The 16,940-nt window shown below is 27.5% G+C and overlaps 2 protein-coding genes across 2 annotated transcripts in view; one reads left to right on the forward strand and one right to left on the reverse strand.

Annotated features, from left to right (window-relative positions):
* Positions 1-1,684: 1,684 nt before the first annotated feature.
* Positions 1,685-4,317, reverse strand: LOC134835254 (cytosol aminopeptidase-like). Its single transcript, XM_063850125.1, has 2 exons — positions 4,207-4,317; positions 1,685-3,184 (listed from the first exon to the last, which is right to left on the reverse strand). Exons 1-2 carry the CDS (start codon positions 4,315-4,317, stop codon positions 1,685-1,687), a joined length of 1,611 nt encoding a protein of 536 aa, XP_063706195.1.
* Positions 4,318-4,660: 343 nt separating this feature from the next.
* LOC134834636 (uncharacterized) overlaps positions 4,661-16,940 on the forward strand; it is a 35,423-nt gene continuing 23,143 nt past the window's right edge. Inside the window, exons 1-2 of the mRNA XM_063849372.1 lie at positions 4,661-4,835; positions 11,298-11,521. Of these exons, the coding sequence (XP_063705442.1) occupies positions 11,369-11,521 (153 nt within the window). The 5' untranslated portion in view covers positions 4,661-4,835; positions 11,298-11,368. The remainder of the gene's footprint in view (positions 4,836-11,297; positions 11,522-16,940) is intronic.

Raw genomic sequence — 16,940 nt, forward strand, 5'->3', positions numbered from 1 at the left:
GAAGGTCCATATTAATAAATCCCAAAGGTTTGGGTTAATTTTGAGAGTTTAGTCAATTAGGCCGATACAAATATCAAAAATGTTTTCGGTTTCATAGGCTTTCCAAATGAAAGGAAAAATTTATGTATTTTTTTAAGGTGTATTTATTTAATATACCCCCCCTTTATGTCGCGCCCCTCCGATTTTGTCAAAAATAAGAAATTTGCTCAAATAAGACGAAATATCGAAAAAAAAAATTAAGGTCACGTGACCAAAGTAATTTTTATTCAAAAATTTTTACTGTGGATACTGTGAAGATATAAGAATTCGACTAAAATTATTTTTTGTAACTTAAACTAATTTATTATTTTTGATAGGTATTCTACGAGCATAACTCAAGGAAGATAAGCCACAAAGCGAATTGGTCAGAAGTTCTACAGAAATAGATGCCTTAGACTCAATAATTGAGCAGATTAACAAAAAGAAGCAGAACGAAGATAAAATTTAGGATGACAAAAAAAATATTCCTATGTCATTTTACACAGCAAAAAATTGTTGTGCTCTGATGCGTCGGAGACGCTTAAAATCAATGAATTGAGCATTCTTAACGACGCGGACTGTCTCGAAATGTCTCGCAGAGCCTTAAATCTTGATGTTATGTGCTTGTTATTATTTATTAAAACTTAATTTAAAGATAAAGACTTTAAACGTTGATTCTTTACTTTGAATTAATTTTATTCCTTCATTTTATTTTCAAATTTTCTTTATTTTAATTTTTTTTTAAACCTTCCTCTTTTCAAATCAAAACTCAAACAAATACTGACAACGATCAGTGGTGATTTCACTAAGAGAAAAATAAATAAATAAATAAAAAAAATAAACTTTAAAGTTGAGAAAAATAAAAAAAACCTCTCAAAATGAAAATTTTTGAAAAAGCATTTTATTTCACACTTTATTTTGGTCACGTGACCTAAAATTTTTTTTTCTACATTTAAATAGGAATTTCTTTTGTTTCCATTTTATATTTAATTTTTATTTTTCCCCCTGAATTTTTAAAACAAAATTGAAGGGGGCGACAAAAACTTGATAAAATAAAATTTACATTTTTTTTTATCTCCCTGAAATGGAAAAGATGTATTAATGATTCTGATTGGAATGTTCAAAAGCTTACCTTTAGAAATTTAAACAAACTTATTTTTTCTCCTCTTCCACAATGATAACTTCTTAAATTTTTAAAAATTAAATTCTTAAATCGCTTCTTAAATTTTTTGAAAAATTTAAGCATTTTGACATGCTTCTTTGAGACTTGTTAGAATTAACATTTTTTTTTTTTAAGATATGAAACAAACATGAAACATTTTTTGAAATTGGTATTGCCTAATTTTATACTTTTCTGCTTATTTTTTTATAAGAATATAAAATTTGGATGAATTTCTTTTCACAAATTTTAATAAAAAAAAAACTCAAAAATAGTGAATTAAAAAAAAATAAATTTCCCTCAAAAAAAAAAAAAAAAAAATTACGGGACAAAATTCTCTTAAATTATGACTTATTTAATTACTGCTTATTTAAAGGCCTAAAAATAATATTTATAAAAAGCGAAAAATTTAATGCAATTTTTTTAAAGTGCTTGAAAACACGATTGATTAATAAAATCTCATGTAATTAAAAAATTCAACAAAAATTTGGCTGAAATATCAAAAACTTAAAAATTTTTAACAGGCACCAAGCTCTTCAATCGTTCATCGGGACATGCCAACTGATGAAGCAACTGAATAATCGTTCTCGTAGGACGTCCTGTCATCAATCCGTTCTCCAAATACCGCAAATTGCAAGTTTTCTTCTTGAGTCCCGTTGCGCTCACATCAAAGTGCATCCAATCAATGCACGGAACAAATTCCCGCAAAAACGCTGCTCCCATACAAGCTTGTCCCTGTCCCGTGCCTTTGTTGCACAAATCGACATGCGAGTAATCCTTAACTTCGCGCGAAAAAAAGTTCCACAACGGTAAACGCCAGACTCGATCTCCCGTGACTGCGCCCGCCTTCTGAACTTGTTCCCACAAATATTCGCTGCTGCAAAAGACGCCAGTTGCTGCTTGTCCCAGCGTTTTCGCGATATCATTCGACATGACACTGACATCAATGATCATTTTTGGCTTGTAATTCGTCTGGCAATGCAGAAAAATGTCCGCCAACATTGTTCGGGCAGCGTAACTCGAGTCCTCGATGCAAATTGTTTTGCCATCTTGCGCGGTAATGACGTCGCCCGGTTTGTAAGCCATGCCCGACGGCATATTTTCGCACATTGGAATCACTCCGACGATGTTGAGGGGCAAAGATAATGCCGCTGCGGCTCGAATTGTCGCCACAACTGACGCTCCGCCCGACATGGCAGCTTTTTGTTCGGCAATTTCGTCGGGCGAAGTCAAACAGAGACCGCCAGAGTTGAAAGTGATGCCGGGCCCAATGAGAACTATTGGAGCTCCGCCCCGTTCGTCGCCGTTATAATTTATTTCCAAGAACAAAGGAGGCTCACACGAACTTTTGGCAACCGTTAAAAATGTATTTAACTTTTGCGCCTCGATCCATTCTTGATTTCTGACTTCGACGCAAACGCCGCACGGACACAACGCATCAACAGCTGCTTGAGCGAAAGCCGTTGGCGTCAATTGATTCGCTGGGGCTTCACATAAAGTTCTTGCCAAATTTTGGGCATCAGCTTTGAACAAGCCACGAATCCACGAATCCGTGTCTGGCGACTCGTAAAGTTCGAGTTTCGGGATATTTCCTCGTTTTTCTGGTGCCTTGTGTTCCTGATAGCGCCAAATTGCCAAAGCACTGCCCTCTGCCGCATGTTCTGGGTACTCCATGGGATCGATGTAGATGGTTTTGCAGCCAAAATCCCGTAATTGACGAGCTCCGATGCCCGCAGCGATGCGTACGTTCTCACGACCTTCCTCCAAAGCCTCGATTTCGCAATAACCAGCTCCTTGTTTGCCCAAACCGACGACACAAACGCTGCCGAAATCACGATCGACCGCTGTGAAAGTTTTGAATTTGCCGAGTTCGCCGGTGAGACGACATTCGCGCACGAGATCAAGGAGTTTTCCGTCGTTTTTGGTGTTGAAAATTTCGGCGCATGGCGTTAAATGGGGATCTTCGGTTTCGAGTTCTTTTTGGTAGATTCCGACAACGACACCAGCCTATAAAGGTATTAAATAACATTTTTTTATTTTTAAATAATTTTTTATTTAAAAAATAGAAAGATAAAAAAAATTAAATTAATAAATTGAATAATTAAATAAATTAAAAAATAAATAATTAATTAAATAAATTTATTTAATTATAAATTTGATTAATTTTTTATAAAAAATTTTTTAAATAATTTTTTCTTACTTCTAAAAAAATCTTTTTAAAAATTTAATTTAAATTATTTTAAATTAAATTTTAAAAATATTTTTTAAACAAAATAAAAAATAAAATAATTAAAAAAAAATTTAAAACGGAAAAAATATAATTTTAAATTAAACTTTTAAAAAGAATTTTTTTTAAATAAAATAAAAAATAAAATAAAATTTTTTAATTAAAAATTATTTTTTTGATTAAATAAATTTTTAATTAATTAATAAACCTTAATTTTTGTCAAAATTTTTAAATTATTTTTTTTCCTAAATAATTTTTATTTAATAAATGAATTAATTCTTCTGAATTGTTTTGTATTTAATTTTAAATTTTTTTTTTTTATAAAAATTTAACAGAAAAAATAAAAAAAATATAATTTTAAACTATTTTTATAAAATTGATTCAAAAAAAAAATAAATTAAATTTTCAATTGATTTTTAATCAATTCATAATAATTTTCATTGTTTTAATAAAAAATTCAAATTAATTTTTGTCACGTCATTTTTTATTTAGAAAATCAATTTATTTTTATTAAGAATTTTATTTTAATAAAATTTTAAAAATAAAAAAATATGTAAAAAAGTAATAAATTAATGTTTAAAAAAATTAATAAATTTTACATAGGTTTTAAATAATTAAATAATAATTATTAAATTATTTTTCGTTTAAATTAAAAAAAATAAAACTAAAAATTAAATAAATTAAAAAATTTTATTTAATTAAATAAATTTATGTTTATCTTTTGAAATTTATTTAATTTTTCTTCATTTAATTTTTTTCTTTAATTTTTAGATCTTTTTTACAAAAAAAATATTTTTCTTACCTTTCCATCCGTACAAGCCTTAACTGCCAACGAAGCCTCTGCCGAAAATCTCCTAATCCCATGCCGTACCACTCCCGAACGATTTACTAAACGAAAAATTATTTGACTCATTTTTCCGCTTTACTTGCTAAAAATTTTCGTATCCAACAAAAAAATATTTTTTTCAATGACTTAAAAACTCCAGCTTACTACGATCAACGATCATTTCAAAAAAATTAAGCTTTTCATTAAAAAAAAGCTCGTCATTCATCGCCAAACAGGTTGAATGAATGGCATTTCCTCAACACGCACACAAACGAACAAAAAAGTGCGCAACTGACTTAAGTCCGTTCATTTTGCACCAATACACAGGTAAAAAGCAGGTAAAAGAGCTTTCGTCGTGTATCTTATTGGACAAATAGTAAACAAATGATTTTACGGCCATGATTCAGTCTGCTTGAGAATATTGAAATAATCGGACGTGAATTAAATTGCGCGACGTAAATTTTCGAAAAAACTCAAAAAAATAGTAAATAAAAGGACTTTTTCGAACAATTTCGAGGAAAAAACGAAATTTTGTTGTTTTTTTGGTGAAAATAAACAAGAAAAATTGAAGAAAAAACTGCAGCAGTGTTAAATTGTGACAAAAAGTGCGTAATTTAAAGCAACTTTACTTGCTGGTTAAATAAATTTTTATTTATTAAGTAATCAATATTGCCTTAAAAAGCGAATATTTACATTATCACATCTCGTATTCGAAAAAAAAGCGCTAAATAGAGTTATTTATTATTAAATATAAATAAAATATTACCCAATGGCATACATTATGGGCACACATTCATGTGGTTTGGTTAAAAATCGCAGCGCACAGCAACATTCATGCATTCATTAAAGCAAAAAAAAAAACAAAAAATTATAAAATAAGATAAAATGAATAAATAACACATAAATTTCATATTTTTTTTTTGTTCCGAATTTAAGTCACAGTGTTAATAAGTCAAATGTAAATTTTTGCTCGGTAATGTTATGTTCGAATTATTTACTTGTGTCATATTCATTTTTATTTGTTTTAACACACTCTGTTTAACTCTCTGGCATTTATTATTACGACTTTTTAGTTCGCGCATCGTGCGTTGCTGTGCTCAAGATTTTTAACCAGCAAGCAAGCAATTATAGTGAGATCATCTATCTACCTACTCGGCGTGCAATAAGCTTGATTTTCATTGAAAGTGAAACTTCCTACTGCGAGTGGCACATGATTCTTGTCGTAGAGTGTTATTCAATATTATATCATTTTTATATATGGTAAAGAAACGAAAAAAGTCGTTTTTTTCGTCGGTGCGTGGTTCGTGGTACCTGATGTTGTTTTGTGATACGATTGTTTATTGGATTCTGCAAAAATGAAGTATGAAAAAAGATAAATATTGTTTTGAGGTGAAGATTTTTTTTATAAAGAAAATATTTTTGAATTGTTATTAAGTAATATTTATTTTTGTGAACAAGTGGAGGTCAAGTTTTTAAGTGCATTACTGAAGAAATCTCTCTGATGATTTTATGATATGCAATTTTTGAATAAATAATTAAAAAAACAAAAATCATTGAGAAATATGAGAATTTTTCGAATTTAATTGATTTAAAAAATATTTTAATTTTTATAAAAAATAAATAAAATAATATCATAAAAAAAATCAAATTAAAAATATATAAAACAAAACTTGAAGAGGAAGTTTTAAACAGAAATATTTTTCTATAAATATTTTTAGCAGAGGCGATAGCATTGAAAGCTCTCAATGTTATTAATTTTAAGGCTTAATTCAAACAATTTTTAAAGATTTTGGTCTAAATATCTAAAAAAATTTAAAAAAAAAAAATTCACAGAATTTTTTTCTAAATAAATTATTTTTTTTAAATAATTTATTTTTATTTGTTTCATGTTTAGATTAATTTTTGTTTTTCTTGTCAAAACAAGCATTGCTAAAAATGTGGTAAAAATTCCCAATAATGACTCACTTATTTATGCAAATTTAATCAAATAGAGCCTAAATTAGAGCTTAAAACCTGTATTTCAATATTTTACTCAAAACTTGAAATATATTTAAATTTTAGAACTTTTAACTGAATTAATATTCATTTAATATTAATATTATTAATATCATATTATTTCTTTTGATAAAAAATTGATCATATTTATTATTATAATTTAGTTTTTATTATAATTTTGGTAAAATTATTATTTTTATTAAAAGAACTCATTTTTTATTTTTTTAAATATTTTTTTTTTATTTATTCATTTTATTTCATTCAAAAACTAATTTTTTTATATTTTTTTAAATATAAAATTTTTAATTTTTTTTAAAATATGTTTTTCAATTTTAATTAAATAAATTTTGATAATTTAAATCAATTTAAAATTAAAGAAATTATTTTACGATTACAAAAAATTTTTCTGGTCAAAAAGTTCATTTTTAAAAAAATAAATTGATCTTTAATTCATAAAAATGCATTGAAATTCGATCCTTTATTGAACAAACTTATCGTATATATTATATCGAAATAATGCTGTTACATAAGTGATAAAGCCTCCAGGCACTCAATTAATTGCAGTGCTGTCACCTTTTACACCATTTAACTGCATTCCACAAAAAAAATATTAAAGTATATTTTTTTCCCAAACGAGAGTTTTAAATATAATAGCTAATAAATTTCTTTTTTTTGTTTTTTTTTTCATACAAAAGATATTAAACAACTTTTATCATTATTTCATTGTATGTTTGTATATTTTTTTTTTATTAAATATTATTATTTATAAAAGTTGAATGAAAAAAAAGTAAAGAAAATTTATACAACAGTTATTTTTTAATAAATATAATATTTTATAATATTATTTTGTATGAAGTTATATCAAGTTAGTAGCATCACATTTGCATTAAAGTATTTTTCTTTTTTTTTCTAAACGTCTGTAGTAAACTAAACAGTAGTAGTAGTAATGATACACATGATAATATGATATACAAATTTACTTAATAATATTTACAAGGAAAGAGAGAAAAAAATACAATTGAATTGAAAAACGATTACATAATAGACATGAAGCATAAAAAAGTATGCGGTTACTTTCTTTCACGTGCTTTCTTGCTTAGTTGTGTGTTTCTGTGCTGCTGAACAAATGCGAGCGAGTCTCATAATAAAAGTAATAATAATATTACAAACAAACATTCAACATATGGTTCGTGTATGAATTTAAACGATGAGATTCACATTAAAAGAGTTTACAATGAGATAAATTTAGCTGAATTTTTATTTGTCATTATTTTTGTCGTTTTTTAACAACGTTAAATTTTTCTAGTGAGAATTCTAGAGTGTACTGCGCTGTGATGAGTACACGTTTCGCAATTATATTCAAGAGATACAAGAGCAATATGTTAATTTAAAAAAAAAACAGGCAAGATACAGAATCTTCATTCATGGTTTTTTTTTCATTTTGAAAATCGGTGGAAAATGTTTTCTAAAGCCGAAAAGCTTGCCGCTGACAAAATTTATACAAAGATTTCAATTGTTGAAGCTGATCTTCTGTCTATAGTCTTCGCACTAAATTTAGCATCAGCTCAAGTAGCATTTTTGATTCTGTGTTTATGCATTGAAGATGTTTCGAAATGGTTTTCTCGACTCTTTCATACTTAGCTAAGTATTACTTGCCACATTTTTTATAGTAGGTTCTCAATAAGTTTGTAATAAAATAATATATTTTTACTCATACTAGTTGGCTTCGGAGATAAGTGCCGATAAATTTATCTAGTTCTTTAAAAAACAGAGCTCTCATAGCCGCCGCTCTCTTGTGGAAGACACTTTGACAGGTAAAGGATTTGTGCAAGTTAGGCTAAATTGAGGACATTACAGATGATTTGTCATAAGCCTGGTTAGCTAAAATAGCATTGAAAAAGGGGTTCAAGTAACCTAAAAATATTCCTAGAACACGGTTAAGGTTCTTTAAAAAATATACTTACCAATTAATTTTGAAAGAACAAGTAAACTTCATTCAAAAACTAATTTTTTTATATTTTTTTAACTATAAAATTTTTAATTTTTTTTAAAATATGTTTTTCAGATCTACAACAGCTATATTTTCATATTCTTAAATCTCCTTATTTAGTTCTTTTGATAGTTTTTTTTATGTCTATGGCTAGCGAAAAATAATAATGCCTCGACACAAATGGTTTTTTTCTAGCAATTAAATGGACGACATGTTTAAATTCGTTGATTCGACCAATTTGTCATCTTTTGGTTTCTCAGCAAAATACTTACTACTTCCTCCAGTCTCTGATGCTGCTCGTCGGACAATCCAATTTAACCCTCTTATAAAATCATACCTCTACTTGTACTTATGATGCTCCTAAGTTTTGAACTCATTGAAATTATTATAGACGAATTCTGCAAAAAAAAAAAATAAATAAAGAAATTTACTAGAAGAAAAAAATCAAGTCGCACTAAACATTTCCGGTTGCGAGACACCAACTTCTCACAGTACAGGTAGTTGTACCGGACATATGATTCAACAAAATAATTGCGCCTAATAACAATGTGAATTCTGAATCATTTTTGTTTTTAAAGAATTTTGATGAAACATCGTTTATTTGATGTTTCAAAGAGTTAAGAAAGAGTTAAATGCCAAAACCTGTTGGAATTTTCTCATTTTTTTTTTGTCATTTTTATGAGTTATAACATTGTATGAAAGGTGTGAGTAGCAAGCAATAAAAACAAAAGAGCGACTAAGAATGTTTTAATCGTCTCACATTTTTTTTTTCGTTGCTGAAGAAGAACAAAAACATTGTCGAACAATAATAGCTTTTAATGAAGTGTCTATGCTGGTGCCTATGAAAAGTCTTCACCACAATGAAACAATGAAAGAAATAATTGTCGGCTTGTTAAAGCTATGAGCGCTAAGTTAAGTTGGTAATTAATTCGCAACATTGTATGACGACGGCGGTGTCTCCAAGTATTTCACTTTTCTTTGCGATGTTGGATTACGTGAGCACTGGATTTTTTGCAAGAATGATTTTGAAGTCGTTTGAAAGAGATTTTGTCAAACTGGTCGTTATTTAGTACTTAAACTTACCTTTCAATTAATCTTTGTTTTTCAAATCACCGATAAATTTACAAACAAAACTCAAAAGATGTTGAAATTGAAACTCATGTTGATGATGCTTAATTACTGCGCGCTTGCAAAATACTTAGACATTTGACCCCCTTTGAGAAATTTCATCGATTGATTAGATGTTACATCACAAATCCTCTCACAAGTCATCTAGTGATGTGTTTAATTAATTTAAAATTAAATTAAAAATAAAAAAATGTCACTTTTTTTCGATTTCACTCGTGTAGTGTGTGTCGGTAATTGGAAAACAACCTTGTGTATATGTAAATTCCATGTTGATTTGAAAAGACTGGGTTCAACTGAGTTCATCTACCGCGGCATGGAATATTTTTTTTATTATTTAATATTTCACCGCTGCTTTTTTTTACACAATCGCTTCGTTGCAGCTCGCTCATCAAATGTGATCTAGTAATATTTATTTGCCTATTCATTATTATTTTTAATGAAAAAACTTGCCTAATATACCGACGTGTTGATTGTTTGCGAGTGAATAGAACTTTAATGAGATGTGCAGAAAAAAAGTGGATTTCATCATGATATTTGTGAATATGATTTTTATTGAATATTGTGAGAAATACTTGGTGGCCTTTTGAGCTTTTTTCTCAGAAAAATTGATTTAAAAGGTGAAGAAATATTTTAAAATAAATTAATAAAATAAAATAAAATAAAATAAAAAAAAATAAATAAAATAAAATAAAATAAAAAAAAATAAAATAAAAAAAAATAAAATAAAATAAATTAAAAATTAATAAAATAAAATAAAAATAAAAATAAAAAAATAAATAAAATAAATAAAAATAAAATAAAAAAATAAAATAAAATAAAATAAAAAAAATAAAAATAAAATAAAAAAATAAAATATAAAAAAAATAAAATAAAATAAAAATAAAATAAAATAAAAATAAAATAAAATAAATTAAAATTAAAATTAAAATAAATTAAAATTAAAAATTAAATTAAATAAAAGTTAAAAACAATCAATAGGAAAATAAAAAAAAAATAAATAGACTAATAATTCTACTATTATTATTTTAAAACAAGAGAATTTAAAAAAATAAACTAATTTATTATAAATAAAATTTAACAAATTTTTAGTAATTACAAGGCGAAATTAAAAAAAAATAAATTTTTTAAAAATCGCCTAAGATTAATATTTAATATTTTATTAGATTTTTTTTCTTCTTAAAAACAAAAAAAAACTCACCTGAAATCACGTTTGTTTAAATTTCCATGAAATTTTTTTCTAGAAAAATTCAGATGAATCTCGTGCTCGGCATAAATTGTCGTTGTTCCATTTTTTTTAAATTTTACTGCACACAACAAAACAATTAATAGAGAGTGATTCTGATTTGCATTTTATTTGCCGCCACTTTACCTTTTGTTGCTACACCACACCGTTTTTTGATTTGATTTGACCGGTATGTGCATTATAATTTTTGTATCAAATCAAGTCCATTCATCGCGCGCTATTGTTCGACTTTGCATAGAGTGAAATGTATGAAACACGCAAACATGTAATTTATTCGTAAAGTACTCGTGATCTACATTTTGAGAGACACTGCAGTTTACTCAACTCAAAATTTTGTCACATGGAATTTTCTCCCATTTTTTTGTTCATCGAGCATTCGTTCAAAAGTAGAAACAAAGTGAATAGAGTTGAACAATGTGTCGAGTGCAATCATAAATAATGATCGTCGTTATGAACCGAAATAAAAACACTTTTGTTGTTTTACTTTTTTCTACGGTTTTGTTGCAGTTACACGCTTTGTTTACATTGGAAAATTATGATATGATAGAAATTGATGCGATGAAAGTGAGCTATTGTACTAAAAAAGTTATAATTTGCGAAGAAAATCAGGACAAGATGATTGATCGCGTGCGGTTCAAAAGCTTTCTTTCCTCTTCAATTGATCGTTTTTTTTATTTATTTGCTAAACTATTTTTTTTCTATTTTTTTCAGATTAACTTCGAACGAGTGTAAAGTGTATCGATAAAAATAGATTTAAGTGTCAGACAAATAAAAACAAAAAAATGAGAGATATCAACAGGCGACAAGTGACGAACCTCAGTGAAGCCACAAATAACAGTCAAAGCAGAAAAAGAAGAACAACCACACCTTTGTTGACAATGTCATCCACAATTTTGCTCATTTCAGTCACAATTCTTGGATTTTTCATAAATGATGTAAGTATTTATAATACGAACACTTGTTTATAGCAGCGTGGAATTAAGTCAGTTCGTATGTAAATTCTTACCTTGTGTTGAATGTTTTTGAATTTAAGTGTCTCGTTTTGTCTGTGTTTGTTCGATATGGAGTGCGTTTAGTGCATTTCTTATAAAAAAAAAAATGGGTTAATGGGGGTCTGTCTTTTAGTTGGTCATATACTAAAATATTATTTGTTGTTAATATTATGTTATTAAAAATCCTAAATATTCCTAAATCTGAAGAAAGACTTAAAAAACATTGTTGGATAACATTGGTGGAAGTTTAGTTGTACTCAAAAATTTTAAACCTCAAAATAAATGAAAGAAAATGATTTAAAGATCTAGCCAGAGAGTCAAAGAATCAAATTTAGGATAATGAAATATAAGAACATCAATAAAACAATAATAGCAGAGCTAATTTATGAATGACCTTCAAATGCCCTTGTAACTTACAGACCAAGAACCGAGTCAAATTGACCCTTTAAGTGAATTTATAATAATAATGTTTTCTTTATTGATCTGATTTTTTCAATGATAGTCAATTGATGTAGAGATATAACCCGGGGGTTTTTCAACTACTTTACTTATTCTAATGTTAACAATTTTTGAGAGAACTATTTTCCAGGAAAATTTGAAAAAAACCTTTGAAACTTAAATTAAAAATGAAAATAAAAAGAAAGAGAAAGGAGTAAAACTAATGGAAGACGAGGATTAGAAGAAGAGGTGCGAGATCTCTGGGTTTTCATGATCCCTTGTTCTTTCGGCAAAGCGTTCATAAAGCTTCTCGATGTGCTCTTCAAGTGTTTCTATTCTGGCTTCTTCGTGAATCAAGGCGGATGGTTCGTGCCAAGGCTTATTGAGAATCATACGCAACAGCTTGTTCTGTGTTGTTTGCAAGCGTTTCTTATGCGTTTGAGCGCAGGAGCGCCACACAGGTGACCCATACGTCAGCACTGGACGAAAGACTTGTTTGTAGATCAGCAGTTTGTTGTTTTTGCTGAGTCTGGATCTGCGGTTGATGAGTGGATAGAGCGTTCGAATCAATTTTTCTACTTTCCCAATTCCTTTAAGTGAATTTTCTAATTCTCTTATAAGTTTAAGACATCAACTTTAATCCATTTGAGTCATCCGAAGACCCAAAAAGTTGATCCTTTAAGCTTATGAGGTCATTTGGATCCCTTAAGTCTTAAGGTGTTCAATTGATTTCTTAAAAAGGGACCAAATCAATATACCTCGATAGAATAATTTGGTCTCTTTTTGAGGAGTCAATAGGACTTCTTAAGTAAAGGCATCAAATTGACATCATAAGTGAGAAATTGACCCCTTAAAAGAATCAAAAGGACCCCATGATGGGATCAAGTTTTTTGGGTCTTCGGATGACTCAAATGGATTAAAGTTGATGTCTTAAACCTAAGAGAATCAGAAAACTTACTTAACTGGACAATTTGACTCGGTTTTCGTCTGTAAGTTGCAAGGGCATTTGAAGGTCATTCAAAGATTAGCTCTCCTTTAAGCCTTAAGGGGTCGATTTGACTCCTAAAGGGTCAATTTAATCCCTTAAGAGATCACTCTGAACTGTTTTTCGTCGAGCAAGATGACCTACTGAGACCCTATAAATGAGATAGAAAGCTTAATGAAAATGAGAAAAAATAAAATATTTGAAATTGAAACCTTTGATCAACTCTATTAATGTAAGTGTCAAAAGTGACATCTTGAACATGAAAACTTGAACTAGACAAATATTTTTATTTACAAATTATTATTTTGTCCTTCACATTTTACTTTGATGACATTTAACGTTAATTTTTTGTTAAAACAAAAGACGCTTTTGTTTCTTTCCAACTTCAATCTAAGACAAAAGTTTCAATTCTCTAACCACTACTCCACTAAATACGCTTGATATTCGCAACAAACACTGTCAATAACGCCATATGTAAAATTTGCATGCAATTAACATATGTGTCAGTCGTGTTGAGCTGGTCTCAAAACTATCCGAGAGAAGAATTTATGTACGAGAGTGGGAATGTGTAGGCGAGACTTCTACCTACCTCCATCTGCTAAGCAGCAGTTTCTTACTCATTTACTGGTTTTTTAAACATTTTTTTTTTCGCAAATCCGACTTCCAATGACGACGTTTGTAACGGAAAACGGAAATCGCGACAAGTTTTCAATTTAATCCGATTCAACGATAATTAGCTCCACAAACATTGCAAAAAAATGCTTCGATTAAAATCTGCTCTCTATAGTGAACAAATGAAAAAAGATCATCATCACAGGTCATGGAGAGAGCGATGATGTCGTCATGTGTTGTTAAAACGTTCTTAAAACCTGTTTTTTCGTGTTATTTGCATAAATTTTTTCCTTATGAAGAACTTTACACACGAACAAAAACTGTCGCGCAGCATTCAATGTCGATATGGAAGCAGCAACCTGATCGATTCCACCACAAATTGCTGTGGGTTGAGTAAAATCGAAGAAAAAAAAACAAAACAAAGACGCAACCTTAACCATGAAGACCGTTCTTTTTTTCTCACCCTGCCCTCCAAAAAAATGCGTAATTATTTTTTAATGATAATTATTAAAAATAGTTTTTTTTTCTTCTCACACATTTAACGAACGATCGACGACGCTATTGTTGCTTGAAACAGTTACCTACAAAAAAAAAAACGTCAGACAAAATTAATCAGATTTTGTGTGAAATTCATGCATGATCGTCTTCTTGATTTAAATCCCTCGAACAAGAATGTTAACTAAGGTTAAACTTTTCTCTGTTTTCAAAAAATGCTAATTTCACGATTTTATTCCACTTTTTAATAAAAAAAAACAACAATAATGTAAAAAATTTAATAGTCGTCGTTTATACGTAAAAATATGACTATATTGCATTTTTAGATTATAAAAAACAATAAATTATTATTAAATTTTAAAAAAAATTAAATTTTACTTATTATTTCATATTTTAGTAATTTAATTAAATAAAATAAATTTAAAAAAAATTAAATTAAATAAATAATTTTTAATTAATTATTAATTTTCATTTTTTGTCCAATGAGGATTTTCAATAAAAATAAATTTAAAAAAATATTTTAATTAAATTAATTGTTTAACGTTTTTTAATTAATTGAATTAATTAATTTTATTTTTTTTTCAATGAGGAAAAAATACAGCAAATTTTCAAAAAAAATAATATTTCTTAAATTTTTAACGTTTTCTAATTTTTGAAAAAAAAATTGTTGATTTAATTAATTTTACTTTTATTATTTTTCCCCCTTTATTTTTAAAAAAAAATTTGAATAAAAAGTGGAAAAAATTCAAGCGAATTCTTGACGTTAATTAATTTTACAAAAAAAAAATTATTTATTTGTCATCGTTTAAAAATAAAAAAATTTATCAAAAATGGAAAAATTTCTTGTGATTTTTTTTTGTTTTTTTTAAATTTTTAAAAATTTTTAAATTTTTGATAAAATCACAAATGCCAAAAAAATGTCAAAAATATTTAAAATTAATTTAATTTAAACGTTTATTTCAATTTTAATAAAAAATTTTAAAATTATTAGATGTAGGTATAATAAAAAATTCATCTAAATATTTGAATATTAAAACCACGGGGCAGGGATTTCACGTTATTAGAATTCTTCTCATTAGTTAAAATAAAAATTTTTATATTTCAAAAATCAGAAATAAAAAAAAATACCAAAAAATTTCAAAAATATTTAAATTTTTAATTTAATTTTTATTTTTCCCCCTGAATTTATATAAAAAATGTAAGAAAAAACATTATATAAAAAATATATGATTTTCAAAAAATGTATAAGTATATTAAATTTATTAGTTAAATTAGTTAAAATAAAAAATTATTTTTTGAGCGTTTTGAAATTTCATAAAGACCAAAATTCAAAAAATCGGAAAATTGAACCCTTGAAAAATTATCTGAGTTGACCTTTTTCATAATTTTTTGTAAAAAATTTTTAAAGAATTTTTTTTAAAATATTAATAAATTAATTTTTTATTATTATTTTATTTTTAATTTTTTAATAAATTTAAGGTTGTTTAAAAAATTAATAAAATTGATAAAATCACAAATAAATAAATAAATTAATTTAAATTTATTTATTTTATTTTTTTTAATATTTAAAATATTTATTTTATTTAAATAATTTTATAATTATTACTTTAAATTTATTAGAAAATAATTATTAAATAATAATTATTAAATTAAAAATTTTTAATATTTTTTCATTATATCATTTTTTGAGTTTAAATAAACTTTTAGAGAATATATAAAAAATTCAACGATTTTTTCAAGATTTTTTTATTGGATTTATATTTACTGACAGACAAATCCTCCAACAAATATCTCTTATTTTTTACCTCAAAATGCAGTAAAAAATGTCGAAAGACGTTAACACATCATTTGCATTTGAAACTCAATAGACGACGACGAGGTAGATGGAATCTTCGATCAGGCGACCAACGTAAATTCTTCTGACATGCAAAAAATCGCTTTTACCCGTATAAATTTCAATAAAAAAGCAACCACAAAAAACCATCATAATGCATAAAATTGTTGGCTTGACATAGCATCGTCGTCGTTGTCGTCGTCCTCGTCATCTGACTGTGAATAGAGAGATGATTTTGCACAAAATAGCACAAACACACACACCGAGCATTCTAATTCGTGGATATGAATGTCGTTTTCGCGGTAAATGAATGATGACGACGTCGAATCTTTTCGTGTTTCACATGATGACGCAGATACTGTACGACGACTATTATGATTAACATTCTGAACGTAAAATGCAAAGATTCACGTTGTCTTGCATGTTTTTCTTCTGAGAAAATGTTGTTGATGCAACGAGCATAACAAAAAAAAGTACGACAAGAAAGAAACATGAAATTTATGAGCATGTTGGTTCCGCGCTAACTTACAACATTTTTTCATACTTCTGATTTCATAACTGTGATAAGGCGCGATGCTTTCAACAAAGTGCGCTGTGTGGCATCAAGAAATGCGATTCATATGAAAAATGAATAAAGTTAAATAATAATAATTGTTTAGAACAAATGTCAAGAGGTAATTGCGGAAATATAAATATTCCGAGAGAGTGTAATTGTTCGTTTTTTTTTTGATGAGTTGCCGGTTTGTTTGGCATGGGAACCAAATCGAATTTTTCCATAACCTTCACGTGGAAATCGTTAGGTAATGCTTTAATGCGGTTCTGATCGAAATTGTGAATCAGTTTTGTGTAATTAGCCGCGAGTGACGTAGCTGGATGTTGGTTATTTAAGTGACGCGATGTGGTCCAATGACTTTTAAAGGTGATATTTTTGGATGATGATGAGACCGATGGCGATATATTATTAGTTTTGACACTGCGCAAATATTTTATTGGGCATG

The sequence above is a fragment of the Culicoides brevitarsis genome, chromosome 3 (genome assembly GCF_036172545.1).
Source record: "Culicoides brevitarsis isolate CSIRO-B50_1 chromosome 3, AGI_CSIRO_Cbre_v1, whole genome shotgun sequence".
Taxonomy (NCBI): domain Eukaryota; kingdom Metazoa; phylum Arthropoda; class Insecta; order Diptera; family Ceratopogonidae; genus Culicoides; species Culicoides brevitarsis.

What these genes read in the sequence shown, in the direction of transcription:
- LOC134835254 (XM_063850125.1), bottom strand. Translation starts at nt 4,317, where the DNA reads ATGAGTCAAATAATTTTTCGTTTAGTAAATCGTTCGGGAGTGGTACGG. An exon ending in AGGCTTGTACGGATGGAAAG is followed by an intron (nt 3,185 to 4,206) that starts GTAAGAAAAATA and finishes ATACCTTTATAG; the next exon opens with GCTGGTGTCGTTGTCGGAAT.